We start from the raw sequence: 21994 nt of genomic DNA, 5'->3' as shown, positions 1-21994 counted from the left end.
CATTCCTGAAACAACTGAAGTGAAAGAACTGTTCTGGGAGCAACTCTCTTAGGAGAGCAGCCAACACAAGRCAGTTGAACGTGGTACATCTTACAGGCTGACAGCAAGACTTGCCAGAACTGTAGTAMATAACCAGTTACTAATAAGATTTATTTTAATACTTCTTACTGAACTGGCTGACTCATACTCTCCAGAAGCCCTGTKCATATTTCATCTTAATCAAGGGATGTACATCTGTTATACCAAGACATAATCATGCCCTCAAGCCATTTTGGTTTGTACCAGATAAACCTTATCTGTCTAGAAAGTGAATTTACCAGCACCATTACAAATTCTCCTCAACAAAAATAGGTTCCATAGAAATAGAACTATGATTTAATATTTTATCAAGTTTTAAGAGACACATTAGTTTCAATGCATGTTGGACAACTTTGTACAAAGATGGAGCAGCTTTATCTGTTCAAGTTTGTTTYTTTCTGTCTTTCTGAAGATTATTTCTAAATTAACTGAGTAAATCAAATCATTACAAATTTATTTTGGCACAATCTAAACAAGTGCTTCATCTCCTGTGTTTATGGATCAGCAGCTCTGTTATCCAAGAATCTGCAGCTGTTTTTCTTCCACTTTYTGATTACTCAATCACAGTGAGACTTGCAACCATTTTATCTGCAAAATAGGTACAGTCTCTGCTGTGTGGACATATTTAGTTTCTGCTGGTGCTTGACAGGAGTCTGTTTTTAACTCTCTTTTATTCCTGTGCTTAGATCAAAACAAAATAAACCAACAGTAAGACCAAGAAAAGAATTTCAATGGAATATTATAGATTTATACAAAAATAAACTAAAAACAGGGATGTGGAAAAATAAGCACAGTAACTAGGAATGAAATTCATGCTCTTCAAAAGGAGCAGTCTGTGGTGAGCCAAGTGCTCCATGCTCAATTCCAGGTGCTCAGCACCCCAAGGCAGCTCTCTGGCTGATTGGCAAAGTCTGACTCTTGTTTCCTGGCTCAAAGTCTTACTGCTGWAGAGGCCACTTGTGAACTGCATCCCTTCAAATCAAAACCCAGACAAACAACAGCACTTGCCAACATCTCACAAATTAAAATTGCAAACCACCATGTTCTGCCTTCACCTCTGTCTGAGGTYAGTGCACACAGCAGTCTCCCCAAAGAGCAGCAGTGAGTGCACAGCTGTTACGCCAGTCTGCATTCCAGGAAATTGTAGCTTATGACATAACCTARGCCAGTAAAATTCCAAGAAAATCTTTCATGTCCACACAGGCAAGAGATATGGCTAACAACAGTTTGATCAGAATGCAACATGACTGAGCACTTATTTTTTAACTGTGATCAAGCCGGAAGGTTTCAACATCTTCCCGTCCTCTTATCTACTCTGGCCCAAGAGCATGAATAACATGAAGATTCCCATCTGAGAAGCACAMCAACAAATGGGCAAGCTCTCTCTATGGCACTTCCACTGGAAGCTAAAGCCAGGCTGACTTTCCAGGGCCCATTATCTCAGTCACCCCACTGACTGCCARGAGACAGGGGGAGCCTGAGGCACAGACATGCCCATCAGGATGTGACCTACAAACAGCAAACCATTCTACACAAAGCTGCTGCAGAGCTGCCACACTATACTAATTTTTCTTTMATTGTTGACTAGAAGTGGATCAAACATGACAGATGTAAAATTCCTTTACTGATCATCTAGAATATCTGCATGTCTCTCACAAAATTCCAACAAAAAGATGGCAGACTTCTGTGTCTAGGCTTTACACATCAAGTGGTACTAGAACTACTTTTTACTGTAAAATTTTAAATCTCTTTAATAAAATTAAGCTTTGCTTTTTGTGGAAATAATTCCTATAGATTAGAAGTTTACAGCTCAGCATCTTTTAAAATTGTACACAACTTTATTTAATAGCAACATACATCCAGTCAAGCAATTAAGAGCTGGCCTAGAAATTTATAGTGTAATTTGCAGCTAATCAACCTGCCTTTTTTAMAATACATTTAGAGAACTCAATCTTTTATAGCTACTTCCACTCATACATTCTCTGCCCCTAGTTTTGAAGCAAGTCTGTGGTACCGCCCAGTTATGACACCACTGACACAGCTTCCTTTTCAGATCAAAAATCACAGGGAATTGGTTTTGGACTGCTGACAGAAAGGCTGTAACAAGCATAACTTGAAGAATGATTCCTGCAACTCTTTCATGGCAAAACTACCTCCTAAATCTAATATCAAATAAACACTTTATTTCAATACAATMATTATCTATCAGGACACTAAACTATTGGAAGGCACACCCAGCCCAAACTAGAGAACATTGCTGTCTGCACGGCCTACCTACTGTCACCTACAAACAGTTCACAGGAAGCTGATTTTGTTTAGTGGCATTGATGTAAAGGTTATCCTGTCAGAGGCTCAAAATGAGAATTMATTTTAAAATTTCTCTTTCTCACTGAAGCTTGCAAAGTGCATCAGCAATTAACAATTCCTATCACTTCTCCCAGTTTGCTRTGTGAAAAGGCTCAGAACTCGTCTTACAAATTGCTCTTTTGAAGATCAAAGGKAAGCCGAATTTGTCTGTGTGTGCTCTGGATGAGTTTGTGATTTACTGGAACTTTCAGGGGAGGCTTGGCAGCACACTCATTTGACAGCCCCAGGGCACAGGATTCAGGGGAKCTCTGTGACTCTTCCCTTCTGAGTTCCTTCCTTAGCTTTAATTGGCACCTCATTAGAAATTAATGAAAATTACATCCTCTGTTCTTCCTGCTCCGGGCGTAGAATGCTACAAAAAGGCCCATCACAATTCATAACACATTCAATTTATATAGMAATGGCTCTTAAGTATTATTTATGAGATGTGAATTTCTTGTCAGCAGTTAATAACTTGAACAGAGCGGAAGAGAATGAAAAAAGATCTTGAGAGTATGTGTGTATGAAAACAAACAAATCTTTCTACATCTGAAAAATGTTGTGTTTGAATTGCTGGAACTCCCTTCTCAGTAGTGAATTGTTGATCTTCACAGCAAAGCCCTGCAGCACTGTCAAATCTGTCTACAATTCCATGTCGTGTCAAGGGAATGAGCTCTGCAGCATCACCTCTCTCTGGACAGGGCTTACAGGAGAGCCAATGGAGCTGCTTCCCAAAGACCTCCAAGYTGGTGTAAAGCACCAGACACTCTCTGTCCCCTCTCCAAAAAACAGGTGTGCCTTATTGGAGAAGTCCCAGTTAACTGGATCAGTATTTGCAGATATGTCTACATTAAAACATTGTTCAGTATGTCCATATTTTCCTTTCCACTGTGTCTCACTAAAAATCTCACTGGAGAACTCACYAGGACAAATCATCAAAAAGTAAGATTATTTCCAGTACTTAACATTAGGACAAGATGTGCACCAGCAAACAAACTGTTGCTCTGTGGAGTTAATTTGGATTTTACCAAAACTGTTTCAGACACAGCTTTGGAGCAACATTTTTATGCTTTAAATCCTTTTTCCTTACATSCAAGCAAGCCCATRCCTTTGCARTGAAGAYRGTGTCTGCCTTTTTTTATTGATCTTGGTATCAGATTTCTCTTAATGTTTAAAACTGCRGAGGGTTCCYGCATTTTTTCCCATTTYCCTTCAGTTCAGGATTAAGATGCCACGAATGTAATAGCAGTGGTTCAAMGCTGAGATCAAACAATGCTCTACCTTCACCATTACTTTTGAAGAGTGGACGTGCTTATTTTACACAGTTGATTCTACATCACTACCTCCACCTGAACAAGCATTGTTACCTGTATTTTGCATTAGGATGGAAAAGGATAACCCGATCATGGATGGATTTAGGAAATAYTTTAAATGAATGAGAAATCAATGTATTTGTTCTACTGCATTTCCCATCACCTCTTCCCAAGGTTTTTGATTGGGCTTGTCGTTGACCTAAACTTTACACATAGCAGGGCAAGTTAGTAAGATTGGTTTCTTAGATAACATCTTTAAAGCTGACAGAGCCATGTGCTGCTGATTATTGGTAAAGCAGTTTGGGTGATGTGAAGCTGTGGTAACCTGTGTTGCTCAGTGGCAGCATTTTGTTTGCYTCTTATTAATCTGACAATTAAATGTAAGTAGCACAGGGTATGCCCACACTCACATCACAGGAGAGCATGGCCCAAACACCCTTACTGAATACAGTATTAATGAAACATTTTAAYTGCACAGAAACCAAAGATTTCCAGATTTTTCAGCTCTGTTGTAAACGTGTAAATAGACTCCTGTCTTCTATTCTCATTAATTGTATGGAATAGAAATGTTTGTAATACAAACTATAAACTGTATAGGATACAATACAGAAATGCAAATTTTCATRTCCTCGCTTATTGCTGAGGAACTTAGGATTTTTTTTCACATTCATGTTTTATTAATGTGTTTTATGATCTTCAAAGAAATATTTCCATAAAGTTAYATATATCCAGTAGAAACAATTTAGAGAATAATTCCTACAATGCTACATTGCAACAGTACTGAATTATGGATCCACTTCAAGAAAACTTGAGAGAAACCAACAAAATATATTTATAATCCAGTTTTCAGGAAAAAAAAAAAGCAGGTCTTATTTTATACTTTAAAAAACATTACTGATCAACAGAAGGGCTTCATAGAAGTTGCTTTCAACTTCATTGCTCTTACATAGCCCCAATATTGCAGAATGCAGGAAAGATTAATGATGGTTAAGCAATCATTCATCCAATCCTCCCCAAAATTCTAACTCTCTTGCTCCCAATATTAGGAAGGATTCTGCTATTTCAGTCAGGTKCCTGTGAGCAGCCTGAGTCATTGTATATATCACAGCAGCAGACCAAGAGCAGAAAGCCCTGCCTCTACCATGCTGAGCAGAAAGAGCCACAGCAAACTGTGTCATTTATAGCCCTGAATTTCTTTAGCTTGATAAAAAWTTTACCAGACACTTCAAAGTATCCTGACACATGATTTCCATAACAAGAATTTCAACATTACAGCTTTTGATTTCATGTTTGGTGGCTTCACAGATAATGTATGTTAGTTTTGTGGCAGTGCTCCAATATTTGAAACAAAGCCTATCCCATGTCCAAAAAGGCCCAATACAACAKTAAACTCTACAGGCTGAAGACAGAGGCTGAAGAAGAGAACAGGAGAACAAAAGATAACACAAAATCTTTGCAGCTTTCTATKGCTTCTCTTCACTTGGTATTTGGTATTCAGCACAGGATTAACTGGGTCTTTGTAACTGGTTTAGCCCACCCTTCCTCTACACACTGCTGCTCAGAAAGACATGCCTTCTCTCCAGAAAATGGTTTTAACACAGTATTTTGTATTTCACAGGTGTAACATGAATTGCACCTATCATCTGTGCAGATSCTTTGGAAATCATCTCCCAGCTGAGACAACAGAGTAACTAAAAACTTCTAGAGARTTTTTAAACTCTAGACAATAGAGTAACAAACTTCTCCAAATGTATCAATACAAGCATTGTCAGAGAGTTCAATGCAACCTTCATTACATGATTATATGGAAAAATAATTAGCAGGTAAAATTACTACATGCATTACCACTGGGTYTAATGAGCACATTTAAACCAGTTAAGAATGCAACTGTTCCATGAAGAAGAGATCATCTCCTCTGGAATCTAGTCACATYAATTATTATTTCAGAAAGTTTATTTGCATTTAATATGAAACTACAAATTAGCTRTCTGCATGGGATTATCATACTCAATTCAATTACATGTACAGTGTCATCAACGTTGGAAAAGCCAAGTTAGATGATTTGAAGTTTATGGTGAACAATAATGGAAATATTTTCAGTTGGAGGGTTTTTTTGGTTTTAAGTTTTTAACATTAATGTAATTATAACATGCAGAACACAGATACTGACCTATGTTCCTTTACACCCTATAGAAACCTTCGCATCTTGGCATATTTACTGATGTGCTGTTTCTTCTCCTATCAAGTGGGTATGATGCCTTTCCCACCTTACAGGGACTTTTGAAGCTTAATTCATWAATATCTGATATCTCTTGAGACAAGGCAGTGCATCAAGGCCAAAGTTTTAAAGGGGAAATCAGACAGGAACTAATTATAACTTTTTTCTACCAGTGGAAGCTATAGCTTCTGTTTAAAGCATCTTAGAAAGGTGTAAAATGCCAGTGTTCTCTGTACTTCCGTGTCTGACACAGATCTGAGCACGGTTTCATTAGAAAGCCAGATGCTACTGACAAACAGTACTCACCACAGCGACATGATCCCAGTTCCTGCTGTACTAGTTCCAGTTTTGTTTGGCACTGGAAGCATCGRCGTCTACTCTTCTGTTTGGATCGACTGGTTTCTTCGGGCCTGTCATTACTGTCATCCAGTAGCCGTGGCCGTTTCACAGGAGAAGCCTCACTCTCCGACTGTGAATCTGTTGTATTCACAACAAATATTTTAGGAAAAATATTAGACCTTCCTTTCTGAGGCATCCCTTTAGGCAGACTGAAGGTATAWTGCTTTCAGCTGGGGTCACCACCAAGCGGTGTGATACTTCCCATTCTATTGCCTACACATGTTTTSCTAACAAACAAAATGAGCATCAAGTAAAGGACAAAGTATCTTTGTTGCATATAAGAACCCCTCCTGCTGTCAATACAGAATATAAAATGAACTGATTAGTTTCCTTCCAGCCACGCCTGGGTCATATAGAGATACATGTAGAGCACACACCATCCTGAACAATTGCAGSCTTCAACTGTCATCTCATTTAGTTTCTCCTGTCACCTCCTTCGGTGTCCCCAAACAAACTGACTCAAGTGATGAAAAACAACTGAGCACAGGTTTGACCTGTTTCCTCCCTGGGCAGGAAGGGGATTTTTAAGGCACAGCATGTAAATTGTATTTCTCATGACTGAAGGCGGTACATGAAAGCACCATACTGTGCTTCCCTCTCTTTCCACATGKATAACAATTTAAATGTAAATTAGTATACACCAACAATACAAACAAACTAAGTGCAATCTGTRTATACATCCTATAAATTCCAAATGCTCAGCTCTTTTTAAATACTAGTCAGAATATTATTTGCATTAATGACTTCATAAATCTCAGCTCAGAAAATAGTGTGTGGAAAGCCTTTAGAAGTTAAAGTTTACAACAGTCTTACTTCAGGTAGTGCACTGCCTGTTGTTTTTTAAGTTTTTTTTTTACAATGGAGACTGTATTGACCCGGGTTCTAGAGTAGCACATGGAATGCACATTACTGACGAGAATGTGAGATGCACAAGCCTTGTTTTTGTGGCATGTCAGAAGCACCCATTTTTCGTTGAATTTGCTTCTTTGCAATCCAAGTCAGYTTAGAAAAGACATTTTCCCTTCCCAAATCTGTGCACAGCAGAATCAGTGCTGTATTTCTTTGTAATAGGAGCGGCAAATAAATCCAATCCCAACTGTACTAAAAATTAAATTGTTTGTTGTAGTGCTGCAAGGAGCTGCTGAAAGACATTACTGCAATCAGTCAGTATTCTACTGCATGATGGTGGGCAAGGAAAAAAAACCTCATTACTTGAGTTAAATTCCTTTTGTAACAGCATTAATCCAACAACTAACAAGCTAAATCTATCTTTTTGGCAGGATGGTATCTGAACATGTCTGTACCATTATTCTAAGATTCCATTGCTTATGTCTGCTGTCCAGGATTAGACAGRAAAAGGTAACTGCTGTGGATACAACACTGTCCATAACCTTGTTATGTCAGCTATCTTACCTCAGCCACTGCTTATCAACATTCCTTGAGTAAATACCTAAAGAAGTCGGACCAGGGTTACCTGGTAGCTTCTCCCTTTGGGAATGCTCTTCCYCTGTTTCCTCATATGCAATACAGACTAATTCACTTTTCTCACCTGTGTTTCAGCCCTTGTGTCACAGTGTTTTTCCTACTGTTATACTCCAGTATTACAGCCATTTCAAATATACACCTTACCGCACAGGGGCCTACTTTATTTCTGCCATACTGCTCTTAAGATATGCTGAAAATGTGCCTGGCTTTACAACAAGTACAAAGCCTCCCTATCTCACATTTCACAGAAGAGTGAACTGCTTTCTGCACTGTATATAGGTGATAAGTTTTTATTAAGCTGCAATGATTTTATCTGATGTGTGCCTCAAGAAAGCCACCTTTTTGATCAATGTCACAGATTACAATTTATACCTTACAAAATACATATATTAGGGCCTAAACTAACATTCAGTACTCAGTATACTCCACCTCTGCATCTTTGGCTATGTAGGAGCCTCGATAAGGCACAGAAAGTAGTGCATAACGCATTAATACAATTATGGAACAACCAGTCCTGTCTTCAATTAAATCTCTGGAGAAAATGATGCAAGGCAAAGATCCTCTGAACAGACTAGACTGCCTGACTCTCTGAACAGAGATCTCAATTCATACTCCAAGGCAAACAGTCCTATTCCATGGTGCCCAGAACACCAGGCTGGTGTATAAGGATGCCCCCTCCAACAGGCAGATTCCATACTGTGACGTGGCTGACTCAATGTTCAGTAAAATCTGCTCCAGCCCCCCTTGCTGCCCATCATCCGCAGTTTATCCATCACTCAAAGGAACAGATACACTGCCATTATGGAACAGCTGCCTCCCGCAATCTTTGCTTCTGGAAACATAAGCCATTCTGGTAGCTCTCAGAAGCAAATTTGGCATTCTGAATTMAGCTGAGGGAAACCATAGTGGTCTGCTGATACTGAAGGCAAAATAAGAGATGCATGGTATGAGTCAACAAACGTATAATAAGTTAATGAAACCACATGCCTTAATGAGAAAAATCGTTGCCTCAAGTCAGGCTAGCAGTACTACAAATGAAAGCATTACACACTTCCTATAAATTGGTAATGACTAATTGAATATGAATATGAGTCGGTCAATATTATAGGAATTATAGATATCTCATTTTTTACAGCGTGTATCTTTCTGCCATAAACTATAACACTTAGCACTGAGGTAAACTCAGCCTGGCTCTCAGTGACAGCACTACCTCTCTGATCACTGACTGCCCAGCATCCTTGAACACATGAGCCTAAGCTAATACTCACCACAAACCAGACCCACAGCACACACACTTCCATCTTCCATGGACAAGTACAACAAGCAAGGAGAAAGCACAGAGCAGCAATTATACCTTTTAGATTCAGTCCTGTGTGCATTTCTTCCAGATCRTGTTGTTTTTCACAATACTGACACAAGCAACACAGGACACAAAATATATCTTCCAGCACCTAGAATCTTGCAACATTAAAGTTCAAAGATCTGACAGCAAAATGAAATTGTCACACATAGCTTTACTACATGGAGTGCAGCTGAAAAAAARCCCTGAGGAAGAGGCTGAAGTGCTGCAACTAGAATCAAGGAAAAATTCCCAGCAAGAACCTTTAAACAACCACAAAAGGCTRCAGAGAAGAGGATTCTCTCAGTCAGTGACTGCCAGTGCTTTCCTCAGAAGGGTGGTTCGTTCAACAACGATTACATCCGAGAAACATTTTCCATGCTCAAACTGCATTTTAGCATTACACCTAAACCAACAAATATCCAATCTGAGAGGAAAAATTCCATAAAACTTCTCTGTAAAAATGAACAATAAGGATGGGAAATCCCCAAAATCTCAGAAAGGAACTTCTCAGCAGAGTAACTGCCATTGACACTCTCCCACTGCAATTTTAATTCAAAGTTAAGAAACAAGGATTCTTCTAACTGATATCTSATGATGGAGATCTGAAATTGTGCATCAAACTCCCATTTGAAATGAGARAATGAAGTAATTCAGTTAAGCATGGCTGAAACTGGAAGCTTGTCTGGAATCAATAAGAAGAGCATGTTCTTAATACTATTATGTCATGGACAGAGACATTTGTTCCTCACTGTCACTGTTCTGATCTTCATTACTCATGTTCTCCCCTCAAAATTTTTCAAATAAATGGTGTCTGAGCTGARTTCCACTCCCTTACTCTCCTTCTTTTGGAGGAGTTTGCAGGCTGCATGCAGATGGCTTCACTAACACTCATGACGGCTCTTCCACGGCATTTGGGAGGAGGGTGTGATGCTCTAGGCCCGACAGAGAAGTGGGCTAAGAAAACTTAATAGGGAAGGAGGAAGGATGGAAGAGATGGGAGAATAGTAAGAAAAAGAGAATTTCTGCTGCTGCTTGCTTCAAGAAGATGAATCGGTTTAATCTCTGGTTTCCTGACAGCTTTTGAGGCACTCAGATTTTCTTTCTCATCACAAAGAACCCATCACACAGACTGGCATTTATGATCTCAGCTGTCTGTGCAAACACCAGAATGTGAAGTCTTAGTGAATCTGCAAACATTACTGCCATCTCCTCTGAAGAAGATGCTTAAGCTGTTAAAACCTCTGTCCATGAAAAAACTTACATGTACTTGGGTACAGACAATAACTATGTAACAGGGATTAACTAAACTTTGAGCAACCGTTTGTTGCCAATTTCTAGTAGGTTTTTTTTTTTTTTTAATTCATTATTCTGTTCTTAGATGAGGAATTACTTAACTCCCCGGCATGTTGATTATGCATTAGAAATTTCATCTAGAGAAAACTGCCTCTAAACAAATCTTTCCTACCACATTTACCAGAATCATCATTTAGAATAATCTCTCCAGTTAAAATTAACATAGCTGTTCCAAAAYCCATTTGCTTATTGACTATTAATGAAGACGCAGAAATTCAAGATTAAYATCTCATAAGCCAAATTTGACAACTGTGACCACCTCAGTCCCTCCCCGCTGCTGTAGAGTGCTGTGGAAAATGTTATTCTGAAACTCAGATATTTCATTGAAATGAACATCTTATCCTGTCTCCTTACACAATCATGACTGCATCTCAAGGCTGCAGACCAATTCAGAAGCACTCATGCTCATAAGAAATGTATTTTTTTTTTGTGAATTCACATCAGTTTTTCTTAAAACACTACAGAGAGATGTCTCAAAAATATCTTACATAAACCCTTTGGTAATATTTAACCACACAATCTCTTTTGTAGTATCATTGCAGGGCCCTTAACATTACCATTTCACCGATTTATTTTTTTCCCCTCCATAGAGTTTAAAAGCAACTGCACTAAAACTCAATGTCCCTAAACAAWGTGGAATAGAGAGACCACATGGGAACCACCTCTACAGAACTCACAYCCCATCAGTTGTTGCTTTGCCTCAGGAGGCTCTCCATGAAATCACACTGGAGGCTATAAAAAACACCCACAAGTTGTATTACATAAGTTATTATTTCYCATCCATCACTACAAACATGCAACAGTAGTTGTTTCCAGCTCTAATGAGTAAAAACAACCAATAAAAAATCCCCCCAGTTTTCAGCCTAGCTGTCTGAGACACATAATTAGAAGAACTACTGCAAAATGTTCCAAATGTGAAACATTACTGATGTGCTTCAAACTCTTGACAGAAAAATTCATCTTCTCCCTTTGCAACAGAGCTAAGGAAAAGAATTCCATTACAGACAATGACATGAAGTGCTGGATTTTATTTAGTCAACAATAAAAAAAAAAAAAAGAAGAAAAAAAAAGGAATTTAGCATGAATACTGCTCTGAGTRTAAGTGGTATTTTTGAGTTCAACAATATCGTGGCTTCGTGTCTCCAAAATGAGCTGTCACACATGACAGTGTTGCGAGAAAAGTGGATATATATATATATAAACATGTATGTAGGTACACTTGTATGCATTTGTATGTGACTGAATGAGTATTMATTAATAAGATTTCAGGAAAACTGAAAAGCGTGGGGGCATAATGATACATATAATGTTGGTAACTTCCTAGGTGCACATAAGAAAATGATTTTTTACTGTAGGGAAGACCTGACACTGGCACAAGTTGCCCAGGTGAGTTTGTGGGAACTCCTTCCTGGAAAGAATTCAAAACCTGACTGGACACAGGCCCCAGACTGCTCTGGGTAACTCTGCTTTGAGCGAGGAGGTTGGACCTATCCCTGAGCTCTCTCTGAATCTCAGTTTTACTGTAATTCCAAAATTCATGGATAGGAAAATAAAATTTCAAAATTATACACTAATTCCTTCCTCCCATTTGCACTTTTTGTTCTCCTCTAAACCCTTATTTCAGTATTACCACCTGTCAAAAAGGAAGTGTACTATACTGCAGTGYAACCTAATAAGGCTATTAATTACCATCTCTAATAAAACAGAAGAGACTAATCTAATGCATAYTGAAAATTGTATGACAAATAGTGAACTAAATAGGCTCCTGCATGCATTTTAGCTAAGCTATAATTAGAAAAAAGTGTGAAAATGGTTACTATTCTTTCTTGTCRATAAAATTCAKAATTGTTAAATTAARTGAAAAGCTAATTAGYTTTCATCTCATATTTAGGCTCCTATACTACATCTTTTTAATATTTAAGTTTTTGCATTACTTCCCCATACTCAGATGTCAACATGTCTTCAGTTAATAGAAATGTTAATTTATTTTTCATTTTTACATGTATACCAGATTGATTCAAACAAGCACATATTTAAATATTCAGGCACCTGTACTGTACAGTTCCTCTGATGGATTAACTTTGGGCATTTCAATTAGAGCATTTCCTTAGAAAATGGCCACCTCTACTGCTGCTGACTGACAGAAGGATTTTGTTTGTTTACAAAACCACATGAACGGGGTTCCTTTCCTGAATTACACCCATGAGAGAAGTTTTTAAACCTCTGGAGCCACAATAACAGATGAGCTTGTGAAGAGARAACAGGTTGGACAGTCCTGGCCTGCTGTTCATCTCATGCTCCAAGGTTAAAAGGAGCATGTTTAAAAACAGCTGCTGACAGCAACATCATACACACACACTGACTGCTGCTGTGTACAGGCATGAGGCTGGATTACCATTGTCTTGATTATTGCAGGCAACTGATGCAGGGTAGAAGCTTGATACTATTCTAAGGATGTTAAGGGAAGCTGGTTTAGGTTGTTGTTTGTTTTTTTTTTTTGATAGCTCACAAGAAACCTTTCATATATTCAGACTATCATAAAAAATGAACCTTGAAAAGACCAGAAGAGAAAATGGGCCACAACACTAAACTCAAAAATAACTCAAGAAAAAAAAAATATGGTGTCAGTTTGAACTTCTTATCTAATTATTAATAAATTATGTAATTTAGCAGCACAGGATTAGGGCGGGGAGAGGGACAGAGGCTGATTCTGGTCACAGTTGAAACTGGAGAACAAATTACATCCAAAGTGGTCTGAATGATCAGAAAAGGGTAATCAAGTGAAGGGATAATGCACACATACCAATAGCTAAATGGAAGAACAGATACAAGAAGRAAGAAAACAACTAACACAAGAATACACATGATGAAGAAGCTATAAAGACAAATCATGAACATCCCGGCCATTCCACAGCACCTGAAGACTACTTGTAGTACTCAAATATGCATTTTTACATATATATCTGTAGAAATACACACAAATAAGCTCACACTGGTTCTGGTAAAAGGGGAAATTCAAAGGCATTCTGCAATACCATAGTTTTGGTTTTGCTGACTTTAATGAGAACCTTCTTAGGCTTTGTGAAATTCTCTAAAATTGTATTAACAAGAATAGATAATGCTATAAATATTTCATATTTGCTAGGCAGCTCCAGAGTGCATAAATAAGCAGTGCTGCTCTGCTTCCAAATCCTAGTGGTATACTCCAGCTATGTCCTCATCAATCAGATGGAATACAGTATTCAGGAAGGTAATTCTTCAAACTAATAGCCTAAAACCAGCTCTATATAGAAAATATTTGCTCTTATTTTTCACTCATACACTGAGTTTCCCTTAGTAGACCCTTCCCCCATTGATACAATGAAGGTTTTCCAAGGCTAAGAGAGACCWTCAGAAGACGAATTGTAAAGAACTCTTGCCTGCTAGCAGTGGAAAAAATACTTATCAATATTTATCTTTCAAAAAACTGATTTGTCTTTAACTGCAGTACTTCAGTGATGTCATTAGCAACAGAAATCTTGCAATGAGAGACTGTAGTTCTAAGAGACTGTACCTGACTAATGTCAAGGGAAAAAAACCCTAAGAGCTCTTGTATTTTGATAAAAATTTTCCTGAATGCATTGTGAGTAGGTTCTGAAATGTACAGCTAATCTATCTTCAAAGTACACTTGGTTTTAATTCCATTACTTTAAACAAAGCTTAAGAATCAGTTTATATTTCGTGCATGTTACTTTTTCTAGCAATTGGGGGGGCAGGGGGGGGGAACAACCAGCCCTGCATAGGACACAATTCCTGTACACCTGATTAGTATCTACAATCCATCAGAAGTCAGGCTGGTTTCCCAGACAGTTCTTACTCTTTGGAAAGATGTTTGGGAAGCTTCTACACTAACCTGAACCAAAGACCAGAGAGAGATAGAACAGACCAATGAAACTTGAAGGATGCGACAGGACACAATGATCTGTCTTGTATCTTAAATCCACCTCTTTTTCAATCCTCTTTTACCCTAAGATGTTGGTCTCATTAGTTATTCCTCAAAAGTTTATGCCATGGCAATGATTTGGAACAGAAATAGGAGAAAGACATGTGTGTTCATTGAACTATCATGCAAACAACTTCCTCACTTTTTAGGAAGGTACACTTTCCCCTGAGTATGTTCAACAGACTAAAATATACTTTCAAAATACTCTAAAATTACCTTCATATATTTTAAAGTCCTTATAAAAACTGWCATCTAAATGAAATTACTGAAAACTTGTACTCAGAAGCTGTCTGATGCTCACTGAAACACTTAGTCAGAATAGAGACCTTCACCAAGAGTCAGATGAAATCTTTGGGGCACTGCCCTCACATCAAAAAGTACAGCAGGAACCAGATGGTGGATTAGCTCCCTGAAGGTTACATGCGTTTTAAAATAGTAAGAGGAAACGAAAACGAAAGTAAAAAGTAAATATTTCAGGCCAGTTATTTAATGCTTAATGTCATTTAAAAAATCTCCAGTGCAATAAAATAACAATTTAAAACTATAAATAATAAATTTATAATTAAAAATTTAAAATTATGTGTCTCATTTGCTAAAGCATACCTGTAAGGAAGCTGTCTGATCTGTACAGATCAGATCAGGGTGCTGACTGCTGAGGTAAAATCAATTCAATTCTTCAGCCTGACAGGAGTCAGGTCTTTAAAGTTAATGATCTCAACTATTCTTTGTGGCATTCTCCATATTGTCAAAATTAAGCAAACCCTTGGTTCTCCAAATCCTGTTCCAGCAGACTGTAGCTAAGAAATGCAAGATGGGCAACCCTGATTTCTTTACCCTTGAAATTAATGGAGATGTGCTTTGTTTAAAGTTATGAGATGCAATTTTTCCAGCAGTCTCTGGTTATAAAACAGGCAATTCAGAGCTGTTGGGAGCACAGTGTTAAGTAAGGGTAATAAATGTATATTCTTTCATAGTAACTCTATACCTACTGTCACTTAATTGAYCACAGAGATCTTTAGAGTTCTGAAAACTAAATACGGCATGAAATCACTGAAAAATAATCAAAGTTGTTTCATTGTAAGCAAAATATACATAAAGCACCAAACACTTACTGTTCTGTTTCAACAAATTGAAGACAAATCCTTTGTTGTAATTCCCTAAGACTTTGGTAAAAAGATGTGGTAATACCTGAATTTTAAAAGACAATGACCTTGAAAATGCAGAGTTTTGTATTTGGCAATGATTTTACCAACCAGCCTGAAAAACATCAGCCTATAGAGAAAAAGCGGTGACAAAGTGTTGAGGGCAGCAGCACGTGTTTTTCAGGACAGGAGAGTCTCATTTACCAAAGCAYAGGTCATTTATCCTGCTCATGGCCCAAGAGAACACTGCTGCATGGACTTTTTTCTCATCTCTTTACTTTGCATTGACCATTCAAATTCTTCCACTATTCCAAGAGCATCTCTCTCTCCTGGCTCCTCTCTGCAATGCTTGGGGCACTAAATGCTTGCCTTTACTTCCAGACCTCAGTTCTCATTAAGTGCAATGAATGCTACGGAGGTTTGACTAAATATCTCTAATCATTCAGATCATATCTGTTTTCCCTTAGTGTCACTGAAAAAAATAGGTTGGAAGGGATTTCTGGAGGTCATGTAGTTCAGCCTCCTGCTTGATGCAGAGTAAAACATCAAAGAAGCTCGATATGGGTGTTCAGGGTCTGGTCCAGCACATTTTCAAAAAATTTCAAAGCCTAGAACTTCACAGCCTCCGTGGGTACTTGTTCCAGTGCCAACTAGAGGGGAAAAATCTCTGCCCACAATCAGCCAGCTATACTGTTCCTAATACAGTGTTTACKCCTATCATCTGGTATCTTTAGCTCAACATTCAAAATAATTTTCCTATTGGGTGACAATTCAACGAGCATTCCTATCAAGAGATCATCCTGTCCTGCTGTCCTAAGTACATTTTCTTCAAGGTTGTTCTTCTTCCGAATAAGAACATGATGGGAATCCGAATAAGGAAAACAGTGAAAATTTTGAATCAAGAGTAGCAAAAAGAGATAAAAGACAAGTGAAAGCTGACKAATGGAGTAACACAAAACCAGAAAGTCTTACAGGGATTATTTGATGAAGAATGAAAAAGGAAGTTTCAAGGGCATATCTATCAGCAAAAAGGATAAAAGAAGATGAATTTGGGTGATTTGAGGGTAAATAAAGATTATGGGAATAAAGTTTTAAGTACTTGGAGGGCATTCTCTGTTAGGATGATGAACTTGAACTGACCTCAGACAGCTTAGAGTATTATGTGTGTGTCAGCACCTGCTGGGAAGCCACACAGGCCAGGAGACCCTTACTCCCCATCCACAGGTATGTTTTGATTATTGTTTTTTGCTTCTGTTTTACTGGGTTGGGGCTTTTTCCTCCCTACAAGGGAAAACAATGGTTGATTCTTATAACCTATGAAYCRCCGAATAACCAAAATCTACCTGAATTATTGTATGTTTCTGCCATGCACACCAGCACACACCGAATCACTTTCTGCACGAGGTAGAGTCCTGGTTTCTGCTGGAATGATTTTCTTCCTAGCAGCTGGTACAGTGCTGTGCTTTGGTTTTGGGATGAGAATAATGTTGATAACACACTGATGTTTTAGATGTTGCTAAGCAGTGCTTACAGAGAGCAATGGGCTCTTCAGCTTCTCACCTCACCCCACCAGTGAGAGGGGCTGGAGGGCACAATAAGCTKGGAGGGGACACAGCCAGGAAGCTGATTCCCACTGTCCAAAGGGATGTTCCATACCTTATGATGTCATAATCAGCACATAAACTGGGGGAAAAGCTGGCCAGGGGTTGCTGCTCTGGAACTGGCTGGAAAATGTTAGTGACAAGCAGTTGTTTTTCACTTGTGTCACTTGTTTTTCTTAGGTTTTATTTCTCTCTTATTTTTGCTATTTTCCTCTTATTACAATCTATTATTATTTTAATTATTAAACTGTTGTTATACCCAGGAGTTCTTTTCTTGGAGATCATGTTTGACTGCCTTACACAGTCCTTAGAGAACTGGTCTGACTTAGTGTGGTTTTAGGGAATACAATGTTATAAAATGAGAAACTTTAATAAGCACGTAAGTTTTCATATTCATCTATTTATTTTATTACACAACTGCAATTTTATTTCTTAAGGCCAATTGTCCTTTCAAGAATGACTTTAACAGACTGGTAAGGAAAAGGAGTTAATCTTAAATAAGAATTCCTGTCATTTTTACAAACATGTACAAAACAWTGTCTCTTAAGTATTTGTAATTCATCTATACAGCATGTAAAAGAGGGCTTTCACTGCCATGATACATCTTTCATCCCTTTGCCCWCTTCATCTGTCTTGTTCCTCACTTAATGATCAATGCAAAGAAAAGGTACACCTACAAGCCACTAAGTATGAAAGTTAATTTCAGAGTAATACTGCAAAAAGTTTTCATTCATCTCAGTTCAGTGTACCTTTTAACACAGGTAGATAAAAGAATTCCTGTCTTAATACTGTAAGATGATAGGAAMAAAAATTTGGTTTCTTTATCCTAGCTGTACTGAATAGACAGGGATAGGAGTCACTGTTTTCATATGCTGTCATGCTGCTGCATGCCTTTTCATTTCTGAATGCTGTGCTTTTTCCACTACTTGGAAGAAAACTATCTTCAAAAGTAAACAGCATGAGTGATTAATGTATGAACTATAAAGATACTTGCAAAACTTCTCTTTAGATCAAAGCAAATACGGACTAAAATTGAAGGCATTTTTTTTTCACTTCAGTTTAGTGGACTACAATTTAAGCCTTTTTTTCACTGCAGTTTCATAAAGAGAAAATTTAGATGTCTAGCATATAAATGTGCTAGACTGTGATAGATAAAAATCAAGAAAGACTTTTTTACAAAAAAAAACCCCAAACCCCAATTATTGTGTGTTAACAAGCTCCTATAAACCTTTCCAGGAAGAGCTGAAGTTTTTAAACTCAGAGGCAAGTATCATCACGGCTATAGCTGACTTTCAACATACTTTTTGATGTGCTGACCCTAAACCCACCACTTTGAGTTCTCCAACTAACTCAATTAGTCTAAAATCCATGGGATGCATTTTGTAGAAAGTTCAGGTGAACAATATCCACTATTTTTAATGAACAAGGGTGGCCTTTTAAAGCTGAGAAAGGTATAGTGGAAATAAATCATACAATTAGATCAAATCCTTAATTTTGTTTACAGCTATAACTGTTATGATCCTTACCATTATGAGAATTTTAATCTACAAAAATYRTAACACTTTGAGAAGGCTCTTAGATAACCAGGAGGAGAAGAAACCAATCTGTCCATCCAGACAGATATGGGGGCATGGAGCAGACAATCCTGCATGTCACAGAAATAGGCAGTAAGCTGAGGCAGTAAAAACCCATCAACACACATCATTTGATCATGGTACAGWGTCATCTCCCAGCCTCTATCAGCTCCTGCCGCATCAGTGCCAGCCCCAGACACTTCATCCTGTTTGTAATTGCTGATGAGCAGCAATAAGGCCTCCCTGCCTCAGCTCCCGTCCGTTCCACTTCAGCAACCACCTATTAGGTTGTAACTTTTATTTACAGCCTTGCTTGATGTGCTGTTCTATTAGTACAGCTGGAWACTGAGCGGAGGGGGGAGGAGGAGCGTCCCTAATGGGCACTATTATTGCTAGGGCTGGGTGATTTATTATGCTGCTCAAAGGCTGTTATATCATCACTTTCTTGTCGGTGAGAGAGCTCCAAGAAGGCTGGATTTCAACACAATGCCCTCCAGAAGTCAAATACTAAAGAACACCTYAATAGTCTCTTGGAACACCAATGAAAAACATACCTCAAAGTTGGTTTAATGCTATAAAGCCCCCTTCAATAATCTTTTGTGTATTTTTTTGCTCAGGAGCTTAACACTTTAGAGCTAATAAAAAAGAAAATCTAATTAGTGGWGCATGAGGTCCTTTTGTCCTTACTCAACACATTTGTGTATTGTGTATTGATTAAAAAAATGATCATATCAATGTAATGATTTAATGGTTTTGTCTCTAGCTGAAAATCTGTGTACCTCTACTTCCACAACTTGACCTTCCTATAACCCCTCAGAGGCTGTCCTCTCAGTTGTGCAGGTTCAGCCTCAAAGCATTTGGATTCCTGGCACTGCTACAAGCAAGCACATGTCTTAGTACAAGAACATCAGTAAATCCAAAACTTCAAAAAGGACCACAGCCCTGTTTAACCACTTTACTCAAGCAGCAAAAGAATTATTTCCATCTTTTAGACTCARATTTTAAACTWGAAAACACATAGAACAAAGAGACASATACTCATCTTGTACAATATAAACACTACCACACCAATCTATGACAGATATTCTCATAAAATGTGAGCTATCTACACATATAACTACACAAAATATTACAGATGTACATTTCTCATGAACTGCTACTGAGAAATAAAATACTTAAAACCCCACCAACTTTATGGATATAATGTATGAATTGATTGTATCATTACCACATTTTATCTGCCTATTTCTACCACGCTCTCCACCGCACAATTAAGAATTAACTGAGCGCACTCACACAGTTCCATWGATTTTTTTCCAGGTATCTTTAAGCTGCATAAAACTGTTATAAAATCTGGCTGTTCAGAGTTGTGTAGTAAATCATCATTAAAGTTGTAGAGCAGAAAAACAAGAGTAATATGCCACTTGGTACTGTACTTTCCCAACATGGGCACCTGATACAAAYAGGATGTGGATGCCCTGCAGATGAGAGCAAGCCTCGCAGTACCTGCCATCAATCATTACATTACCCAACCATTAAGAAACAAATCAAAATACATAAGAARCTATACACTGGGCCACACAGTTCCATCTTTCTTCCTACAAAATCTTCAGACTGCCAGCTCTCAAAAACCTTGGAGTCATCATCCAAACTAATGATTGCAAGGCTTTATTCATTCTTTCATTATAATCCTTGTCCTGTGGGTACACTGGAATAGAAATACTTTTTACCACAGTGATGRCTCTGGTGAACAGGAGGAAAAACCTCACTATTTGGTGTCATAATACTATTTTTTATCAGAACAGCTCCTACAGCATGCAGGTTGACAAGTGCATTGGGTAAAACCTCTTTTTTTTTCCAAGAGAACTTTTCCTGTGCCAAGGCAGATTTAATGTTTTGATCCTTCTTCAATTGTTGCAATCATGCTGATAAAATATGAAAGGTTTGTGTCTTCCTTAATATCTTGACTGAAACTTACACATAAGATAAGTAGGTCAAATTTCTAATTTTCTGTCTCAAATGCTGATTTAGGGAACTTTAGGGAAAAACTATGCTTGAAGGGTGAACAGAATTACACAGATWAAATTCAACACAAAATTCTTTCCTCAAACTCTTCCAAGCAGAAGAAATGTAGAATACTTACATAAAATAGGCTTGTGCACAATGTGTAGTGTTGACAAACACGGCTTGTGTCATTTAAGTAGCTTCCTAGAAAGTAATTCTAGTGTGAAGGAATGTCCTGAAGAGAGTTAATAGTGGCCAGGAGAGAGTTAATTTTCTTCACTGCAGCTAATGGGGCTACGATTTGGCCTTGTGGTTAAACCATCACAAATGTTCACCTACATGGTATGCTGCTCATGCCTGAAGACMTCACAGCACTTCTGGGTAATATTTTGTAGCCAATGTTTTCTTATCAAGTCTCATGACAACACAGTAATTTATTTTAAAAATGAAAGTTTGCTAAAAATTCAACATCTGGAGAAGAAAACTAACTCCTGGTAACAGGTTTATTAGTGTAAGGGACTATAAAGATAATATGTAGATTACTGAGCAAATAATGTAAGAACCTCAGGGGAAATTGACATAATAAAAAATCAGCAGATTTAGTTGACTGAAGATTAAAGTTGTAGTATTAAATTAAGGTCATCTCCTCATTTTTTGTCAAAACACTAAATAAAAAACAAGCATGTACAGCCCAAACAAGAGCACAAACCAAAAATGAGACAACTACTGAACAAAGTTAGCCAAACGCATAACATTTTTCAATATGTCTCACAGCTTCATCTGTGTACTCCAAAGAATTTATACCATTGCCATTTGACACTCCAAACAATGAACTTGCATTTCTCTTTGCGAAGCACACACACAAAAAAAATCCAACAGTACTCTTAGTTTRCTGTATCTATAGCACCATGGAAAACTTTTAAATTACTCTGCCATGAAAACCAGTTAAACATTACAACAGCTAACATATAAAGAAAATACAATTTAGTAATACCATGAGCAAAGCCGATTARTTTGCAAGGGATATAGTGGCAAACATTCCATCTTGTTTAGGTTCACCTCCATGGCTACACGGAAAAGAAAAACCACCCTTCCTGTTCTGRAGAACTATCTTCCAGTTCCAAAGTCAGAGAGTTCTTTGGCAAACAACACTCACA

The 21994-nt window shown here is 37.9% G+C and overlaps 1 protein-coding gene across 1 annotated transcript in view; it reads right to left on the bottom strand.

The window, feature by feature from the left end:
* Positions 1–21994, bottom strand: part of ZFAND3 (zinc finger AN1-type containing 3) — a 134659-nt gene that overhangs the window by 13114 nt on the left and 99551 nt on the right. Inside the window, exon 6 of the mRNA XM_057370918.1 lies at positions 6262–6432. Within this exon, the coding sequence (XP_057226901.1) occupies positions 6262–6432 (171 nt within the window). The remainder of the gene's footprint in view (positions 1–6261; positions 6433–21994) is intronic.

This window comes from Malurus melanocephalus, unplaced genomic scaffold (assembly GCF_030028575.1).
Source record: "Malurus melanocephalus ecotype Western Australia unplaced genomic scaffold, MMel_1.1 scaffold_5, whole genome shotgun sequence".
Taxonomy (NCBI): domain Eukaryota; kingdom Metazoa; phylum Chordata; class Aves; order Passeriformes; family Maluridae; genus Malurus; species Malurus melanocephalus.
The sequence above is the reverse complement of the archived record's forward strand: the minus strand, read 5'-3'. Positions and strand labels throughout refer to the sequence as shown.